General features: G+C 47.4%; 1 protein-coding gene across 1 annotated transcript; it reads right to left on the bottom strand.

Annotated features, from left to right (window-relative positions):
- Positions 1 to 2,071: 2,071 nt before the first annotated feature.
- On the bottom strand, positions 2,072 to 17,421 carry LOC123396399. The gene is made up of 5 exons (XM_045091348.1): positions 15,745 to 17,421; positions 15,376 to 15,630; positions 14,163 to 15,158; positions 2,180 to 2,246; positions 2,072 to 2,112 (listed from the first exon to the last, which is right to left on the bottom strand). Exons 1-5 carry the CDS (start codon positions 17,419 to 17,421, stop codon positions 2,072 to 2,074), a joined length of 3,036 nt encoding a protein of 1,011 aa, XP_044947283.1.
- Positions 17,422 to 18,219: the final 798 nt, after the last annotated feature.

The following is an 18,219-nucleotide window of genomic DNA, read 5'->3' as shown; positions in this document are numbered from 1 at the left end:
ACAAAATGGTCACTGGCATGTGTAGCTCTATCAAGAAGGTCATAATCCCAATGCACAAAATTTTGACCATATCTATCAAGGACATAAAGAGACGTTGGATCCTTCGTATGGGATCAAGATACCGAAGGACCTTGTGTGGGATCTTGAGCTGCCTCTTGTGACCATCATCACCGTCAACCTCAATATACCTAGAGGATTGGCACTTTGGGCAGTTATTATCATTCGCGTGTTGTTTCCTAAATAAGATACATTTGTTTGGACAAACATGTATCCGCTCATATGGCAGCTTAAGTTCACTGAAGATTTTGTTTGACTCATACATGTTCTTTGGAGAAATGTTGTCTTTTGGCAAAAGAGTGCGAACAACGGTCAGAAGTGTATCAAAGGAAGATCTAGTCCAGCCAAACTGGGCCTTCACAGCAAGCACGCGTGCCATGCCATCCAGTTGAGTGACCTCTGTATGCCCATGTAAGGGTCTTTGTGCCCCATTCAAAGTTTCATAGAACTTACTCGTCATTTGCTCCTCATCCTCCTCCCCCAGCCCCTCTTCACCTACGGCAGGATTTTTGGGCGCTGCAACATTTTCTAGGTCATCTAGCTTGAATTCAACATGAGTAACATATTCGGGTGAGTCTGTGCGTTGTCGTACCACCGACTCTCTCGCACGCTGGGGCTCAAACTCACCATGTGCGACCCACCGATGGTAGTTTGGCATAAACCCATTCTTAAGAAGGTGCCAACCCATTTCATCCTGTGTTTTTCCTTGTTGTTCCCACAACTGGTGCAAGGGCACCAAACTCCACCATGTCCTGTGTGCCTGGCAAATGCTACTTCCAAGAACTGATTTGTCTTTGTAATCCATTCTGGAAGCACATCCCCTCCACTCAGTCGTCCACTATACATCCACTCACGATCCTCCATCTGATGTGTTTTTCGTTGACCAAGTAGTTTCAACCAGTATTAGTTCAGTTAATTACAACTATTCAGTTTTTACGGCATGAACTCAAAACTACCTAATAGGTAAGGATGGGTCCTAATCCCACCCGAGGATGTGTAGGTTGGCTTCGCTTTCATGCCCTACTCCGATCCGACACAGAATTTTGGCAGCACCTCCCCGTTGTTCTCCAAATACACGTCTCGACATAAGCAGAGAGAATGTGTATCCGAAGAACAACGGGGAGACGCTGCCAAAATTCTGTGTTGGATCGGAGTAGTGCATGAAAGCGAAGCCAGCCTACACATCCTCGGGATGTCCGTGGAAAACGCTGGACAATTCGAAAGAGTTACGGTTATAAATATGCAAAGAGTTGCATATTTATAAATAATGTAACTTTTTTGAACGGGAGACGCATAGGTAACGCGACTAGCTAGCTACATGATTTACATATATATAAATCCTTTGAGGCAAATTATTCTTACCCTCCAAGTGTGCTCGGCAATGGTTGTCCCTCCAGCAAAAAGCCTTGCCACAACGCTTCCAATGTCAAATTGATGTGTGTCCTACAATAAAGTGAAAACTAGAATCAAACATAATTCACATGCACAAACCAAAACACAACATATTCTACAGTTCCTTAATAAGTCGTTCTTCGTTTATTTGCCACCCGACATGTTTGATAATTATCCATGTTCCTCGTGTTATATCATCCATAGTTACTATTACTTCAAAATTAAACTAACCCAAGAAATTATTAGCAAGACCAAATTCCAAATGGCTTTGTACATGTCTGGATTAGCAACTGGTTGCTACTTTCTTTGATGTAATTCTCAAACAAATCAGATTTTTGTGTGTTCTTTTAATGTAAGAATCTACAACCTTTCAAACATTTCAGGTTGTTTTCTGTTGCACCACCAACAACAAATGAATCTCTCATTTTAAATCACCTAAAACTTGACACCACTTCATAGCATATCTGCATATCCACCTTAGCTACATAGATACATGCACCACCGAAAACGAACCTTGCACCTCAAATAATGCTAGGAGGAGCACCTTGCTGCTGGAGGAAAACCTTCTAGCACCTTGCTGCTGGAGGAGCCTAGTCTGTGAGCACCTTGCTGCTGGAGGAGCCTAGTCTGTGAGCACCTTGCTGCTGGAGGAGCCTAGTCTATCTGCAAAAACAGAAACACCCAGTCAGAGAGATAAGAGAGAGAGATATAGGGAGAGAGAGAGACTTACCAGTGCAGAGAAGATGGCGCGGCGGCCGTGGCCCGCCGACCTCAACCCTGGCGGGCGGCGGGGGGAGCTGGTGGAGGGGACATGGTGGGGGTGCCGGTGCAGGTGATGGTGCAGGGGCCGATGGAGGGGGCCGGCGGAGGGGAGGTGGAGGGGGCGGTGGAGGGGAGGGGGAGGGGGTTGGTGGAGGGGGGCGGTGCAGGGGAGGTGGATCGGGTCGATAGAGGGGGGCTACAGGAGGGGGCCGGTGAAGGGGGCGGTGGAGGGGGCCGGCGCAGGGGCGGCGAAGGGGACGGTGGAGGGGGCCGGTGCAGGGGCGATGGAGGGGGCGACGGAGGGGGCCGGTGCAGGGGTGACGGAGGGGGCCGGTGGAGCGGGCGGTGGAGGGGGCCGGCGCAGGGGCGATGGAGGGGGCCGACGGAGGGGACCGACGCAGGGGCGGTGGAGGGGAGCTCGGGTGGGGAGCTCCGGTGCAGGGGAAGTGGAGGGGATCTACTGCGCGAGGTGGAGGGGAGAGGTGAGTGAGCGCAGCAATTTGAAAAAAAAACAGAAAGCGCGGTCTATTTTGGAGAGAGAGCGCGTGATATTTGGCGAACTCCCGCGTTTTCTGTACATGGAGTAACCCGGGAGCAAAAATGTAAGCCGGGTGCCCTATGACAAGTACACATGGCTTACACATGAAAATATGTTCATGTGTGTGCAAATTTTCAAGAAGAAATATTGGTAGTCGGATAAAGGAAAACCAAATCAGGGTTATGAAAAGGCTATAGTAGAGCTTTTGGAACTACATGTCTGATGTCAATTTTTAAAAAAAAATTACTATTCATCTGGATGCACATGAGATCGAGCTCCATTTTGAATATCTGTGTTTAACTTCCAAGACATTCATCTGGTATGGTATTTAATTACTTCAAATTCACATCATAGTTTTTTATTGACATGAGAAGAAATATCTAGAGCAATACTATAAGGTTTTTAGATTATTATTAAGGCATTACGTATAGTGCCAAATTTTATTTCTTTTACATACTTCAAGAAAATAAAAATTGTTGGTTGCACTAAATCTAATCTTGAAACTTTGGCAGGAATAAAATCGGGTTCTTTATGGCTCGGAACCATATGATGTCCTATGTGATGTATTTGTGACATGGGTATGCCTTGTGCAGTCGTGGGAGGGGCACCCCCAGCCATGGGGGGTACGAAATCACTTGGGTGACATGCCTCACCAAACCATTTGAAGCGTCGGAAAATGGTACGATGCCAGAAATCCTCAGGATCAGGCATGACTAAATCACATGCCCTTGTAGGGTGTCGTAAAAGTTTGGACGCGGTCTGGGTGGGCCTTACCCGAGGCCGCTTGTAAACTGCACCATCTTCGAGGTAGTCTCTTGGTATCGAGAGGGAACGTGTCACGTTTGTGAAGGAAGTGTTGGTCATGTTGCTCCGTTGGCATCGAAACTCCTCGTGCTCTCAGAGGAGGCCATCGAATGACACGTGTCAGGCCCCCGCATTTTTCTGACCCGCCTACAATATTTGAGACATTTATTGCAATTCTAGGGTTTCAGTGTCAGAAATTGCAGATCTGCAAGGCGACACATGAAATCATGCCCAGAAGAAGCATGGGAAACCTATCTGATGTATTTGTGACATGGGTATGCCTTGTGCAGTCTCGGAGGCAGCCCCAGCCATCGGGGGTACGAACTCACTTGGGTGACATGCCTCATCAAACCGTTTGAAGCGTCGGAAAATGGTACGATGCCAGACATCCTTAGGATCATGAACGACGTCATCACATGCCCCTTGTACGGTGTCATAAAAGTTTTAACGCGGTCTGGGTGGGCCTTACCCGAGGCCGCTTGTAAACTGCACCATCTTCGAGGTATTCTCTTGGTATCGAGAGGGAATGTGTCACGTTTGTGAAGGAAGTGTTGGTCATGTTGCTCCGTTGGCATCGAAACTCCTCGTGCTCTCAGAGGAGGCCATCGAATGACACGTGTCAGGCCCTTGTATTTTTCTTACACGACTACAATATTAGAGACATTTATTGCAATTCTAGGGTTTCAGTGTCGGAAATTGCAGATCTGCAAGGCGACACATGAAATCATGCCCAGAAGAAGCATAGAGAATCCTATGTGATGTATTTGTGACATGGGTATGCCTTGTGCAGACGTGGGATGGGCAGCCCCAGCATTGGGGGTAAGAAATCACTTTGGTGACATGCCTCATCAAATCGTTTGAAGCCTCGAAAAAGGGTAGGATGCCAGAAATCGTCAGGATCACGCACGGCGTCATCACATGCCCCTTGTAGGGTGTCGTAACAGTTTGGACGTGGTCTGGGTGGGGCTTACCCGAGGCCGCTTGTAAACTGCACCATCTTCGAGGTAGTCTCTTGGTATCGAGAGGGAACGTGTCACGTTTGTGAAGGAAGTGTCGGTCATGTTGCTTCGTGGCATCGAAACTCTTCGTGCTCTCAGAGGAGGCCATCGAATGACACGTGTCAGGCCCCCTCATTTTTCTGACCCGCCTACAATATTTGAGACATTTATTGCAATTCTAGGGTTTCAGTGTCAGAAATTGCAGATCTGCAAGGCGACACATGAAATCATGCCCAAAAGAAGCATGGAAAACCTATGTGATGTATTTGTGACATGGGTATGCCTTGTGCAGTCGTCGGAGGGGCAGCCCCAGCCATCGGGGGTATGAACTCACTTGGGTGACATGCCTCATCAAACCGTTTGAAGCCTCGGAAAATGGTATGATGCCAGACATCCTTAGGATCAGGCACGACGTCATCACATGCCCCTTGTACGGTGTCGTAAAAGTTTGGACGCGGTCTGGGTGGGGCTTACCCGAGGCCGCTTGTAAACTGCACCATCTTCGAGGTATTCTCTTGGCATCGAGAGGGAATGTGTCACGTTTGTGAAGGAAGTGTTGGTCATGTTGCTCCGTTGGCATCGAAACTCCTCGTGCTCTCAGAGGAGGCCATCGAATGACACGTGTCAGGCCCCTGCATTTTTCTGACACGACTACAATATTAGAGACATTTATTGCAATTCTAGGGTTTCAGTGTCGGAAATTGCAGATCTGCAAGGCGACACATGAAATCATGCCGAGAAGAAGCATGGAAAATCCTATGTGATGTATTTGTGACATGGATATGTATTGTGCACGCGTGGGAGGGGCAGCCCCAGCCATCGGGGTACGAAATCACGTTGGTGACATGCCTCATCAAACCGTTTGAAGCCTTGGAAAATGGTACGATGCCAGAAATCGTCAGGATCACGCACGACGTCATCACATGCCCCTTGTAGGGTGTCGTAAAAGTTTGGACGCGGTCTGGGTGGGGCTTACCCGAGGCCGCTTGTAAACTGCACCATCTTCGAGGTAGTCTCTTAGTATCGAGGGGGAACGTGTCACGTTTGTGAAGGAAGTGTTGGTCATGTTGCTCCGTTGGCATCGAAACTCCTCGTGCTCTTAGAGAAAGCCATCAAATGACACGTGTCAGGCCCCCGCATTTTTCTGACCCGACTACAATATTTGAAACATTTATTGCAATTCTAGGGTTTCAGTGTCAGAAATTGCAGATCTGCAAGGCGACACATGAAATCATGCCCAGAAGAAGCATCGAAAATCCTATGTGATGTATTTGTGACATGGGTATGCCTTGTGCAGGCGTGGGAGGGGCAGCCCCAGCCATCCGGGGTACGAAATCACTTTGGTGACATGCCTCATCAAACCGTTTGAAGCCTCGGAAAAGGGTAGGATGCCAGAAATCGTCAGGATCAGGCACGACGTCATCACATTCCCCAAGTAGGGTGTCGTAAAGTTTGGGCACGTTCCGGGTGGGCCCACAACTATTTGAGACATTTATTGCATTTCTAGGGTTTTAGTGATCTTTCTACCCTCCCTCACACGGTTTTCGGTGATGCACGAGACCGTAGGGCCCAGACGGTCTATAGCCGACATGAGAGACATTCCTGTGGTAAAATGAATAAATAAATAGCATTCAGGGATAAAAGATAAATGCAAGGGAAATCACTTTAGAACATTTTTGAACTTGAAAATCTATAAAATATAAACCGAGTGCTTTTGCAGAACACACGGCGTATAGTGTGTAAGCCGTGTCTACTTGCCAAGTACACGGCGTATACTATGTGTAAGCCGTGTGTACTTGTCAAGCACACAGCTTATAGTGTGTGTAAGCCGTGTGTACTTGTCAAGCACACGGCTTATAGCTCAAGCCGTGACGGCGCCGTCAAGCACCGCTGTTGTAGACACGTAGCAGGTACCTTTACCGGGTCACACACTATAAACCGATTGCTTTCTTCATATATACCGTGTGAAAACTATAAGCCGAGAGCTTTTTCTGGATACTCGGCTTATATGATAGCATAAGCCGAGTGCATTGTTTTACCGGGTGTTTTTCCTTGTGTAGACGGCTTATATTCAGATAAGCCGAGTACCCGAAAAAAAAACACGCCTTATAGCTTGCCACACGGTAAAACGTGATTTTCCTGTAGTGATCATGATATGATACTCAACTCTCTCTTTCTTCATTTAATTCTATGCCACCTCATAAAAAATGTCTAGTTAGCATGCATGATACTACCTATGATACTACCATTACGGGCAGCCTAATGGAAGTATCATAAGTAGTATCATGCATGCCAACTAGGCATATTTGACAAGGTGACATGAAATTAAATGAGAAAAGAGAGGGTTGAGTATCATATTATGATATCGTGTCATATTAAATGTTGTGCTACTATGTGTCATGCATGACAATAAATGAACTGTTCTATGATACTAGCACATGATCCTATGCATTACGGATGTAGTATCATACACCAGTATTGTATGCATGATACTAGTATATGGTACTTTCCATTACAACCAGCCTGATACTCCCATTACCGGCAGGCTAAGACATGTTTTCATCACAAAGAACCTAATCATTAGAGGCTTGTTCTGCACCATTCCAGGGGTCGACTGGGTGGTCTTTTCCTCCCAGCCTCCGCATGATTCGCCCTCCATGATGTTGAACCGTTTATTACCAGTGCAGTTCCCTTTGCTTGGTTCTCTGTGATCAGTTTTCTGCTTTACGATAACGTGTTTGATGCCCCACAAGTACGCGGTACTTTTCCGGCGTCTGCCAATCTGGAATCTTGGCACGCGCTCTCACTGGTGGAAAAAGGGCCTTTGGTCGCGGTTCGCAACTGCCATTAGTCGCGGTTGCGCAACCGCGACCAAATAGGCGCGACTAAAGGCCCCCCCTTAGTCGCGGTAGCTTAAGAACCGCAACTAAAGGCCCGTCCACGTGGGCGCCAGGCGGCCGTCGGGGCGGAGGACCTTTAGTCGCGGTTCTTCTGGCCAACCGCGACTAAAGGCCGCCGCAGGTTTAGGTAGCCCCCCCCCCCCTAAACCCGTTTTCTGTTTAATTTGTATTGTTTTATTTCTTTTGTGCTTTATTTTAATTTTGAAGGAGTTTCACATATTCTACGGTACTACATACATGCATATGAATGTACAATTTCAAACAAATTTGAAATTAGAACCAAAAAGAATTCAAGAGGAATATACAATATATATTCAATATCATCGGATGACCATATACAATTTTGAACAAGTTTCCATACATAATTTAATGCATATAAAGTTCTACGTCCTCGTAATGGTGTTCTCCTTTAGGATGGAGGACTTCCCTCCTGAACCATCCAGCTAGTTCCTCTTGAAGTGGTCGGAAGCGAGCTTCTGGACTAAGCATCATCCGGAGGTTATTCCTCTGAGCATTGGTATCACTCGGAACCCGCTCAGAGGTGTATCTCCGGATCATCTCACAGACATAGTATCCACATAGATTGGTCCCCGCTGGCTGAATATCCCCACCATTCTTAGCCTTTGACCTTTTGAATTCTAGCTCTTTTTTGAATTCACCGACCTTTGTATCTACGAACCGTCTCCAAACCCTACGAGGCAAAGAAAATTAAATGAACAAGAGAGTTATTAGTTACTTGATATTAGGAAATGAACGAAATAGGCCGATCGATATAGAGCGCAAATGAATGAAAATAATTACTTCTGCAGCATTCTTCTCATGCCGCCCCAAAGCTTTGGATCCATATTCAGAGAGTCGTGGACGAGACATTCTGAGGTGTCAACTTTAATTACTAGCAGAATCCAGTGGAACCTGCGGACACGATACATGCACAGTACGTCATGCATAACTCATCGATTAGCCGGCCACATACCATGCATGGAGTAAACAAAAGAGAATGTGCTCAAGACAGAAACACTCACCCAAAATGGTAAGGAAATAGAATATCACTTTTGAGTTCCTGCTTTGTAAGAAACTGCCACAGGTCTGCCTCCATGTCGGCGGGGTGATGCTCCAACACATATCCATTAACGATGTGTGGGTCAATGAACCCAACATCATGGATGTTCCTTACTCTCCATTCCTTAATCTTCATTCTGCATGTATAATAGCGGACACAACAATATAGTTAGGACATATATATAGTGCAGGCAATATGAACGAGATGGGGTAGAAATAAATCACTTACAGAACGTAGCAACTGATGATAGATTTGTCGAGCTCGCGCAGATTGAAAAGCTGGAACAATTCACTCAGATGAATTTGTACATAGTAATGTTTGAAGTGATGCTCATATCTAACTTCCGCATAAATATATTCTTTGGCGTTTTTATTTTTTATGTAACCCTTGTACCATTTCAGCAGACCTTTCATTTATGGAGGTAGATCCTCTTCCTGCGCAGGCTCAACGAGAGGCCCATTCTTCACATATGTAATTACTACCTCCTTCACTGGCGCCTCATCAAGGCCTAACAGTTCACGAAGAGTAATACCTAAGTTGGCCGCTTGTTCTCTGGCACTCATTACAGTCAATCCATGTGTTGCCGCAGCTGCTATGATATCGGGGTCATCCGGACCGGCGGCTTTCACTATAAGCGGGGCAATCGATTGTTTACTTTGTTCCCCGAGCTGGGCAACTCGTTTCCCGCTTTTTTTACTTTCTAATTCCGTTTTCTCGGCCTCCTCCAAGGCTTTGTTCTCCTGGTTCTCCGCCCGCTCTTTCTTCTCCTTCAACATGAGTGCCTGCCTACGAAGTTCACGTGCATAGTCGTCAGGCAGATTCTTCGCGGCTTGGGACGGTGTGCTCAAAAATGAGTTAGCCCACTTCTTTTTCTCATCAGAAAATACTGGCTTGGGCTCGGGCTCTCTTTTCTTCTTGCAGTCCGCCTTCCATTTCTCATGATCAGCAGCCGCGGCCGCGGCAGTTTCCTTGGCACTACGTTCCTAAGGCCTTGTGGGGAGAGGCTTCAGTGATGGCTCCGGTACCTTTGTGGTCTTAGGTACATAAGGGTCCGGGTTAATAATCCAGGACTGCTTCTGCTTCTTTGCCGGAGGTGGATTGGGGGGCGGCGTCTGATCACCCGCCGGACGAGGACTGGGGGGCGGCGTCTGATCACCCGCCGGACGTTGTGGACTGGGGGGCGTCGGCTGACGTGACGGAGGTGTAGGTGAACCGCCACCACCACCACCACCACCGCCACCGCCACCACCACCACCGTAGGGGGGTGGACTTGTTGTCCTTGGCGCCTCGCCTGGAAACTTGATAAACTTCTTTTGCCATAGAATGAAATGGCGCTTGACATCTCCAAGTCTTTTCTCCCCTTCAGGTGTAGCAATGTCAATCTCCAGGTCCTCAAACCCTTGGACTATGTCCTCCACCGTGACACGAGCATGGCCATCTTGAATGGGGTTGTTGTGGTGGAGTGCTCGAGGTAAACATGGTAAAGCACTGCCGATGGCTACCTTCATGGACATGTTCCTGATAGGATAATACAGATGACATTCTTTCATCTCCTTTATATCGTCCACGGGGTAGCGAGGAGGCTCCGGTGCAGTAATTTCGACCACCAGAGGCTCCGGTGCAGTAATTTCGATCGTCGGTGCATCTGCACCAGCCGGTGGGGCCTCCGTGGAAGCCACGCTGCTTCTCCGTTGCTGGCTTCCGAGATCCGCTGGATGATCTTCATGCTGCGCCCGAGCTACATCTCTTTCGGCTAATAGTACACTCATGGTTTTCTTCATCACATACATTTCCAATGCCAACCGCGCCACAACATCTGCTTCCCGATCCATCTTTCTCTTACGGCTTCTGTAACCGTACGGGTCATCGTTCTGGGGGAACCCTATTTTCCACGGAATGTGCCCCATGCCTCGTACACGTCCTCCGTGTTCAGGATTCCTGAGGGCTTTTGTCAGCGCGTCGTTCTCTCTGTTGAACTTGATCTTCCCCTCTTGAGCATCCCTCATTGCGTCAATAAGGGCTTGGGTGGGTTTAATTAATTTGCCCCGGTAAACACACTCCCCTGTCTCCGGGTTCAGCGTTCCCCCATGCCCGTACCACCAGCTTTTGGCCCTTGGGTCCCATCCCTCCGTACCTCGACGGATTCCTCGCGCCCTCAGCTCGTTCTCCATCTTCTCCAACCTAGCCACCCAAATGCGATACCCTCCTGGCCCCATAATATGATTGTACTCCTTCTTAGCCGCATTTTCCTTATTTTTTTCGATATTTGCATGAACTGCTCCGATCTCTTTTGCTTCACAAATTATGGCCAATCATGTTTCAGTTTCTCATATTGTCCTTTGAAATCCGGAGTCTTGTTCTGCTTGACAAAGTCATGGGCTAGATTTTGCTTGAATTTCCGGAATGCGTCGGCCATCTTATGAAGAGCGAACTGTTTGACTAGCCTCCTCCTCTCCTTGTTTTCCTCAATCTTGTTACCCTCCTCATCGAATTTGTTGTATTCCGGAGGTAGAATGAAATGTTCCATAAGCTTCTTGAAGCAATCTTTTTTTGTTCTCTTATCGACAAAAGTGAAACCAGCAATTCGTGCCTTCTTTGGCTTATTCCACTCCTGGACGGTGATCGATACGTTGTCTCTAACAACGGCTCCGCATTGGCTGACAAACTTGGTGGCGTTCTTGCGGGGCTCCAGCGGCCTGCCGGTTGCACTGTCGACAACCTCGATGGTGCATGTTTCTCCTTGTTTCATCGTCTTGGTTGCGCCACGCTTTGACGACGTACTCGATTGTTTCGACGATCCGGCCGAGGGCTAAAATAAGAAATAGAGTCGCGCGCGTTAGTACACACATATTTATTCAAATCAGTTAGTTTGTATCACCAGAGGCTCAATGTATATATATACCTCGGCGCCGGAGGTGGTTGCTACTTCCATTTGAAGATCGTCGTTTATCGACGTTTGTTCGGCATCATCTTGCTGACGGCGCCCTTCATCTTCACCGTCAAGGTTCAGATAAGAAGAGATATCATCTTCTTCTTGTCCGGTCGGCACATATAGAATATCGCCGTTTATGATGCCGAACATATGTGCTTCACCGTCCGGATCATAGTTGTCCATAATCGGGTCAGCTCTATCGTCCGCCATTATGTCAGTCCTGAAAACATGTAGTAAAAACAAATTAATTAAGTGAAGAAGGGGGGCGGTGGCGGTGGCGGTGGCGAAAGGGCGGTGGCAAAAGGAGGGGGCGAGGAAGGGGTGGGAGAGGGTGTCGCGGTAGAGCGCGAGACGGGGCGGCAGACGACGGCGTCACGGAGAGGGAGGCGTTATGGAAATGCACAGTTTTTCATACAAAAAGTTTCTTCCAACTGTGAACGGTTTAAAAGGTTGGAAAGCTTATTTGAAAATGGCTAGCCAGATCGACGCAAATAATATAGATGTTAATTTCTCAATGGTTTGCTGTAATGGAGCAAATGATATAGCATTGGAAAGGTTGAAAAAATACGAAAATTTTATATGTTGTTTGTTTTTTTAATTCCGTACGGTTTTAAGTCAGTTTTAAAATGTCTAAGAACTTTTTTCCGTAGTTTTTACAAATTTTATCACAATGGGGCAAATAATATACCATTGAAAGCTACAAAAAATGCAAAACCTTTACAAGTAGTTTTTACAAACTTTTTTCCGTAGTTTTTACAAACTTTTTTCCGTAGTTTTTACAAATTCTAAGAACTGAGAGAGGCGCGCGCGTGCGCGCGCGGCAGTACCGGCCGGCCGGCGGCGTTGAGGGCGGGCGAGCGAGGCGGCGCGCGCGGTGGGCGAGGGAGGCCGGTGATAGCGGCCGGCGGCGCCGTACGTGGGCGAGAGGGGGTGGCGTCGAGGGCGAGGGCGACGGCGGGCGACGGCGGGCGGCGTCGAGGGCGAGGGCGACGGCGGGCGGCGTCGAGGGCGACGGCGACGGCGGCAGGCCTTCGGCGCGGCAGAGATCGGAGAAGACGAGAAATGGAGGCGACGGTTCGGGCCCTTGTATTTATAGCCCCCCCCCCTTAGTCGCGGTTGGGGAGGCGACCCGCGACTAAAGGGTAACCTTTAGTCGCGGTTGGCCAGACCAACCGCGACTAAAGGGTTTTTTGGCGGGTTTTTGCGTTCCCGCGCGCAACGACCTTTAGTCGCGGTTGGTCAGGCCAACCGCGACTAAAGGTATTTTTCAAAATACTTTTCTTTTTCAAAATCTTAAAAATACAAATAATATATCAAAAAATTCAGAAAAATAAAACTAATTCAATTCAGTATGTTAAAAACACAAAAATTATATCAAAAAATTCAGAAAAATAAAACTAATTCAATTCAAAATTCTAAAAATACAAATAATATATCAAAAAATTAAGAAAAATAAAACTAATTCAATTCAAAATGTTAAAAATATAAATAATATATCAAAAAATTCAGAAAAATAAAACTAATTCAATTCAAAATCTTAAAAATACAAATAATATATCAAAAAATTAAGAAAAATAAAACTAATTCAATTCAATATAATTTATAGGCACGGCGCCGATTCTGCTTTGTCTTGTTCCTCCGACAAGGGCGTCGTGCGCTACCCACGCGTCCTTATCCTGCCGACAGCTTTAATCACGGTTGCACCCTCCAGCCGGGACTAAAGCTTACCCAAACGTCCTTATCTCACCGACAGTTTTCTTAGATGACACAAAAACCACATTTAGTCCCGGTTGCACCAACCAGCCGGGACTAAAGGTTAGATGACCAGCTCTGGATTCCTCCTCTTCCCGCCATTTCTTCCCTGTCTTCCCGCCTCTTTCTTCCCGCCACTTTCTTCCCGCCTCCTGTCTTCCCGCTCCCATTTTTCCCGCCATTTCTCACTACATATATGTAGCCCGTCTTGGCCAGCATTATCACATCTCTACAATCTCTCATCACTCTCTCATGGCTTCCACCGCACCCACTCTAACCTACCAGCAGGTGGAGGAGCTTTGCGCCTCGAACTACCCTTGTCCACCGGGCTACCGCGTCCCCACCGGCTGGAGCCTAAGCGCCGGCGGCGTGCCGGTCCCTCCCGTCCCTCAGGGTACTGCGCGCCGGGCGGCCATCACGAACCACTACTACCTCGACCTCACGCCGGAGCAGCGGATGAATCCCCGCTGGCATCCCGATAACCAGCATACTTGGGACGCCTTCTTCATCAATCGGCGTGAGAGGGCGCTCGCCAGGTATGAGGAGGACGGTCTGCCTCCTGGGAACTTCCACGAGGCCGGCCGTCGGCTATGGTGGTACGGCCGGACTCTGCAGAGCGTCATGGACTACATCACGGCCGGCGATATCCCCCGCCTGCGCTACCCTCAGTTCGAGCCACGAGCGCCGCCCGACGACAGCGACGACAGCAGCGACGACGACGGCGGCAACTTAGAAGGCGACGACTACCAGTACAACGGCGGCGGCTATGAAGACTACGAGTATGCATATTATACGCCTAGGCAGGAGTATGACTAAATCACTCCAAATTTCATGTATCATCAGTGGTATCTCGAATCATTCAAAAATGGACACCAAACACATCACGGGTAATATAATTCACATGATCCATTCAACAAAGTTTGGTACAATAAATTATTACACATCATTTCTTCCCTTGTGTCCCTGCTTGCTTATGATTGTGTCGTATCCATGGAGCATCCTCATCATTTAACTTAATGCTTGGGTCGGTGTTCACTTTGAAGGGCGGAATTTCAGCAAACATATTATAATCTTCTGACATGTCTGTCTTGTCCTCCACTCCCACGATGTTTCTTTTCCCTGAAAGAACAATGTGGCGCTTTGGATCATCGCATGATGTACTGATCGTTTTCTTATCATTCCGTTTCCTCGGTTTGCTACTCATGTCCTTCACATAGAAAACCTGAGCGACATCTTTCGCTAGGACGAATGGTTCGTCAAGGTAACCAAGATTGTTGAAATCCACCATTGTCATTCCGTATTGCTGGTCCACCTTTACCCCACCTCCTGTTAGCTTGAACCATTTGCACCGGAACAAAGGGACCTTAAAGGAGGGTCCATAGTCAAGTTCCCATATCTCCTCTATGTAACCATAATATGTGACCTTTTGCCCATTCTCGGTTGCTGCATCAAAGCGGACACCACTGTTTTGGTTGGTGCTCTTTTTATCTTGGGCGATCGTGTAAAATGTATTCCCATTTATCTCGTACCCTTGGAAAGTCGTTATAGTCGAAGATGGTGTCTTGGACAACATGTACAGCTGATCTACAACATCATTGTCATTCATTAAATGTTTTCTCAACCAACTGCCGAAAGTCTCCATGTGGGCCTTCCTAATCCAGGATTCAGGCTTCCCCGGGTTGTCCGAGCGTAAAATATTCTTGTGTTTCTCAAAGTACGGAGCCACCAAGCTGGAATTGGTCAGTACAGTGTGCTGTGCTTCAGTCAGAGAATGGCCGTCCATACATATCGTTGATTTCCTTCCGATTGTGCCTTTTCCACTTAGTCTCCCCTCGTGCCGCGATCGAGGAAGACCAATCGGCTTAAGGTCAGGAACAAAGTCAACACAAAACTCAATTACCTCCTCATTTCCATAGCCCTTGGCGATGCTTCCTTCTGGCCTAGCACGGTTACGAACATATTTCTTTAATACTCCCATGAACCTCTCGAATGAAAATCTCTTCGACTAGGTGAACCAAGAGGTGCGTCATAATATTGAAGAAGGATGGCGGGAACACCAACTCGAAACTGACAAGACATTGGATCACATCGTTCTGTAACTGTGGTAGAACTTCTGGATTGATTACCTTCTGAGAGATTGCATTGAGGAATGCACATAGCTTCACAATGGCTACTCGAACATTTTCCGGCAGGAGCCCCCTCAAAGCAATCGGAAGCAATTGCGTCATAATCACGTGGCAGTCGTGAGACTTCAGGTTTTGGAACTTTTTCTCCGCCATGTTTATTATTCCCTTTATATTGGACGAGAATCCAGACGGGACCTTCATACTGCTCAGGCATTCAAAAAAGATGACCTTCTCTTCTTTGGTCAGAGCGTAGCTGGCACGACCTTGAAACCATTCCGGATGCCGGTCATCAGGGTCTTTCAAACGTTGCTGGTCCTGCCGTGCTTCCTTTGTATCATTTGTCTTCCCATACACGCCCAAGAAGCTTAGGAGGTTCACGCAAATATTCTTCGTAACGTGCATCACGTCGATTGCAGAGCGGACTTCTAGGACTTTCCAATATTCTAGCTCCCAGAATATAGATTTCTTCTTCCACATGGCTGCGTGCCCGTCAGCTCCCTTCGGAACTGATTGTCCGCCAGGACCCTTTCCAAAGATGACTTTCAAATCCTTGACCATATCAAATACCTCAGCACCAGTGCGTTCCGCAGGCTTCGGCCGGTGATCTGCCTTGCCGTTGTAATGCTTGCCTTTCTTTCTTACTGGATGAATTTTCGGAAGAAATCGACGATGCCCAAGGTACACGTTCTTCTTACAATTTGGCAAATGTACACTTTCAGTCTCATGTAAGCAGTGCATGCATGCATTGTATCCCTTATTTGAAAGTCCCGAAAGGTTACTAAGAGCAGGCCAATCGTTGATGGTTACGAAAAGCAACGCTCGTAGGTCAAATTCCTCTTCTTTGTGCTCATCCCACACACGGACACCAGGTCTGCCCCACAGCTGTAAAAGTTCATCAACTAATGGCCTTAGGTACACATCGATGTCGTTGCCGGGTTGCTTCGGACCTTGGATGAGCACTGGCATCATAATGAACTTCCGCTTCATGCACAACCAAGGAGGAAGGTTGTAGATGCATAGAGTCACGGGCCAGGTGCTATGGCTGGAGCTCTGCTCGCCAAAAGGATTCATGCCATCTGTACTTAGACCAAATCTTATGTTCCTTGCGTCAGCTGCAAAATCTTTGAACTCTCTGTCGATCTTTCTCCATTGCGTTCCATCTGCGGTGTGTCTCAACTCCCCGTCCGACTTACGGTCCTCTTTGTGCCATCGCAACAACTTGGCATGCTCTTTGTTCCTGAACAGACGTTTCAACCGTGGTATTATAGGAGCATACCACATCACCTTGGCGGGAACCCTCTTCCTGGGTTTCTCGCCCTCAACATCGTCACCAGGGTCATCGCCTCTGATCTTATAACGAAATGCAGTGCATACCGGGCATTCATTCAAATTCTCGTATTCACCGCGGTAGAGGATGCAGTCGTTGATGCATGCATGTATCTTCAGAACCTCTAAACCTAGAGGGCAGACAACCTTCTTTGCTTCGTACGTACTGGCGGGCAACTCGTTATTCTTTGGAAACATATTCTTCAACATTTTCAGCAAGTTTTCAAATGCCGAGTCAGCTACACCTGCCTGTGCCTTCCATTTCAGCAAATCCAGTGTGCAGCCCAGCTTTTTCAGACCATCATCGCATCCGGGGTACAACGACTTTCTGTGATCCTCTAACATGCGATCCAAATTCTCCCTCTCCTTTTTAGTTTCGCAGCGTCTCCGTGCATCAGCAATGGTCCGACCAAGATCATCAACGGTCTCATCACGTGCCTCTTCTTCACCTTCACCTTCCCCTTCACCTTCAGCATCCTCCATGAAAGTATCACCGAAATGAGCAAGATAGCTTTCATCGATGAAATCATCCCCTTCTTCATCTTCTTCCATTATAACCCCTCTTTCTCCATGCTTGGTCCAACAATTATAGCTTGGCATGAAACCGTGCCGAAGCAGGTGCAGGTGAACTTCTCTTGAGGAAGAGTAACCCTTCTGATTCTTACAGTCAACACATGGACAGATAACAAAACCCTTCTGCTTGTTCGCATTAGCCACTACGAGGAAATCTTTCAAACCCGTAGTAAACTCGCGGGAGAGTCGGTTACCGTACATCCATTGCCGATTCATCTGCATTATTATAATATAAAATATATAATTAACCATCATGCATTTGTTAAACTAACTAGCTATAAACAATAGAAATTAAACAATGAACAACACACATGCATATTTTATCAATGACACACATGCATGAAAGGTTCAAGTTGCTAACCGCGATCGAGGAGGAAAAAATAAATGAGGAACCTCAAGTGTGGCTCCAACACTTCATATCATGTTTGTTTCACGCTCTTGGGGCATTTCATCAAACACCTTGTGTGCATAAGAGGAACCAAAAGCAAACCTACACCCCCTTGTGAAGCTTGTGAAGAGAAGTGGCACCAAATGGCTAAGTGAGTGTGCTGAACTGGTATATATAGGGGATGAGATTTAGTCGCGGTTGGCGTGGCCAACCGCGACTAAAGCCCCTCACGTGCACCAGCTGGCCACCGAGCGCCCTGGGCCCAGGCCTTTGGTCGCGGTTCGTCTTCCGAACCGCGACTAAAGAATTCATTAGTCGCGGTTCCTACAGTTTCGCGACTTATGGGGCTGGACGGAAGCCTCTTTTTCTACCAGTGTCTAGCTCCCGGGAATGAGCCATGCATGCATTGCAACCCGCGAGTACTCTACGTTAATTAATTCCACTTGTGATCCCGACTATACTGCTCGAAATCATGCATCTTGCTTCTTGATTTATTCAGTTCCTACAGTCCAGCTGGTACTATACGCTTAATTAAGGACGATCACGTTGTTCATGCAAAGTTAATCACACTGTTTTGTTGGGTTCTTTCAGTGCAGGCACCGGTGCAATTT

This window comes from Hordeum vulgare, chromosome 1H, assembly GCF_904849725.1.
Source record: "Hordeum vulgare subsp. vulgare chromosome 1H, MorexV3_pseudomolecules_assembly, whole genome shotgun sequence".
Classification (NCBI taxonomy): domain Eukaryota; kingdom Viridiplantae; phylum Streptophyta; class Magnoliopsida; order Poales; family Poaceae; genus Hordeum; species Hordeum vulgare.
The sequence above is the reverse complement of the archived record's forward strand: the minus strand, read 5'-3'. Positions and strand labels throughout refer to the sequence as shown.

Bases quoted from the DNA above. Each gene is read 5' to 3' on its own strand.
- LOC123396399 (XM_045091348.1), bottom strand. From the start codon at position 17,421: ATGTACGGTAACCGACTCTCCCGCGAGTTTACTACGGGTTTGAAAGAT. The intron at 15,159-15,375 runs GTTCGAGTAGCC...GGAGTATTAAAG, and splicing joins GGGGGCTCCTGCCGGAAAAT to AAATATGTTCGTAACCGTGC. The intron at 2,113-2,179 runs GTAAGTCTCTCT...CTGTTTTTGCAG, and splicing joins GCGCCATCTTCTCTGCACTG to ATAGACTAGGCTCCTCCAGC.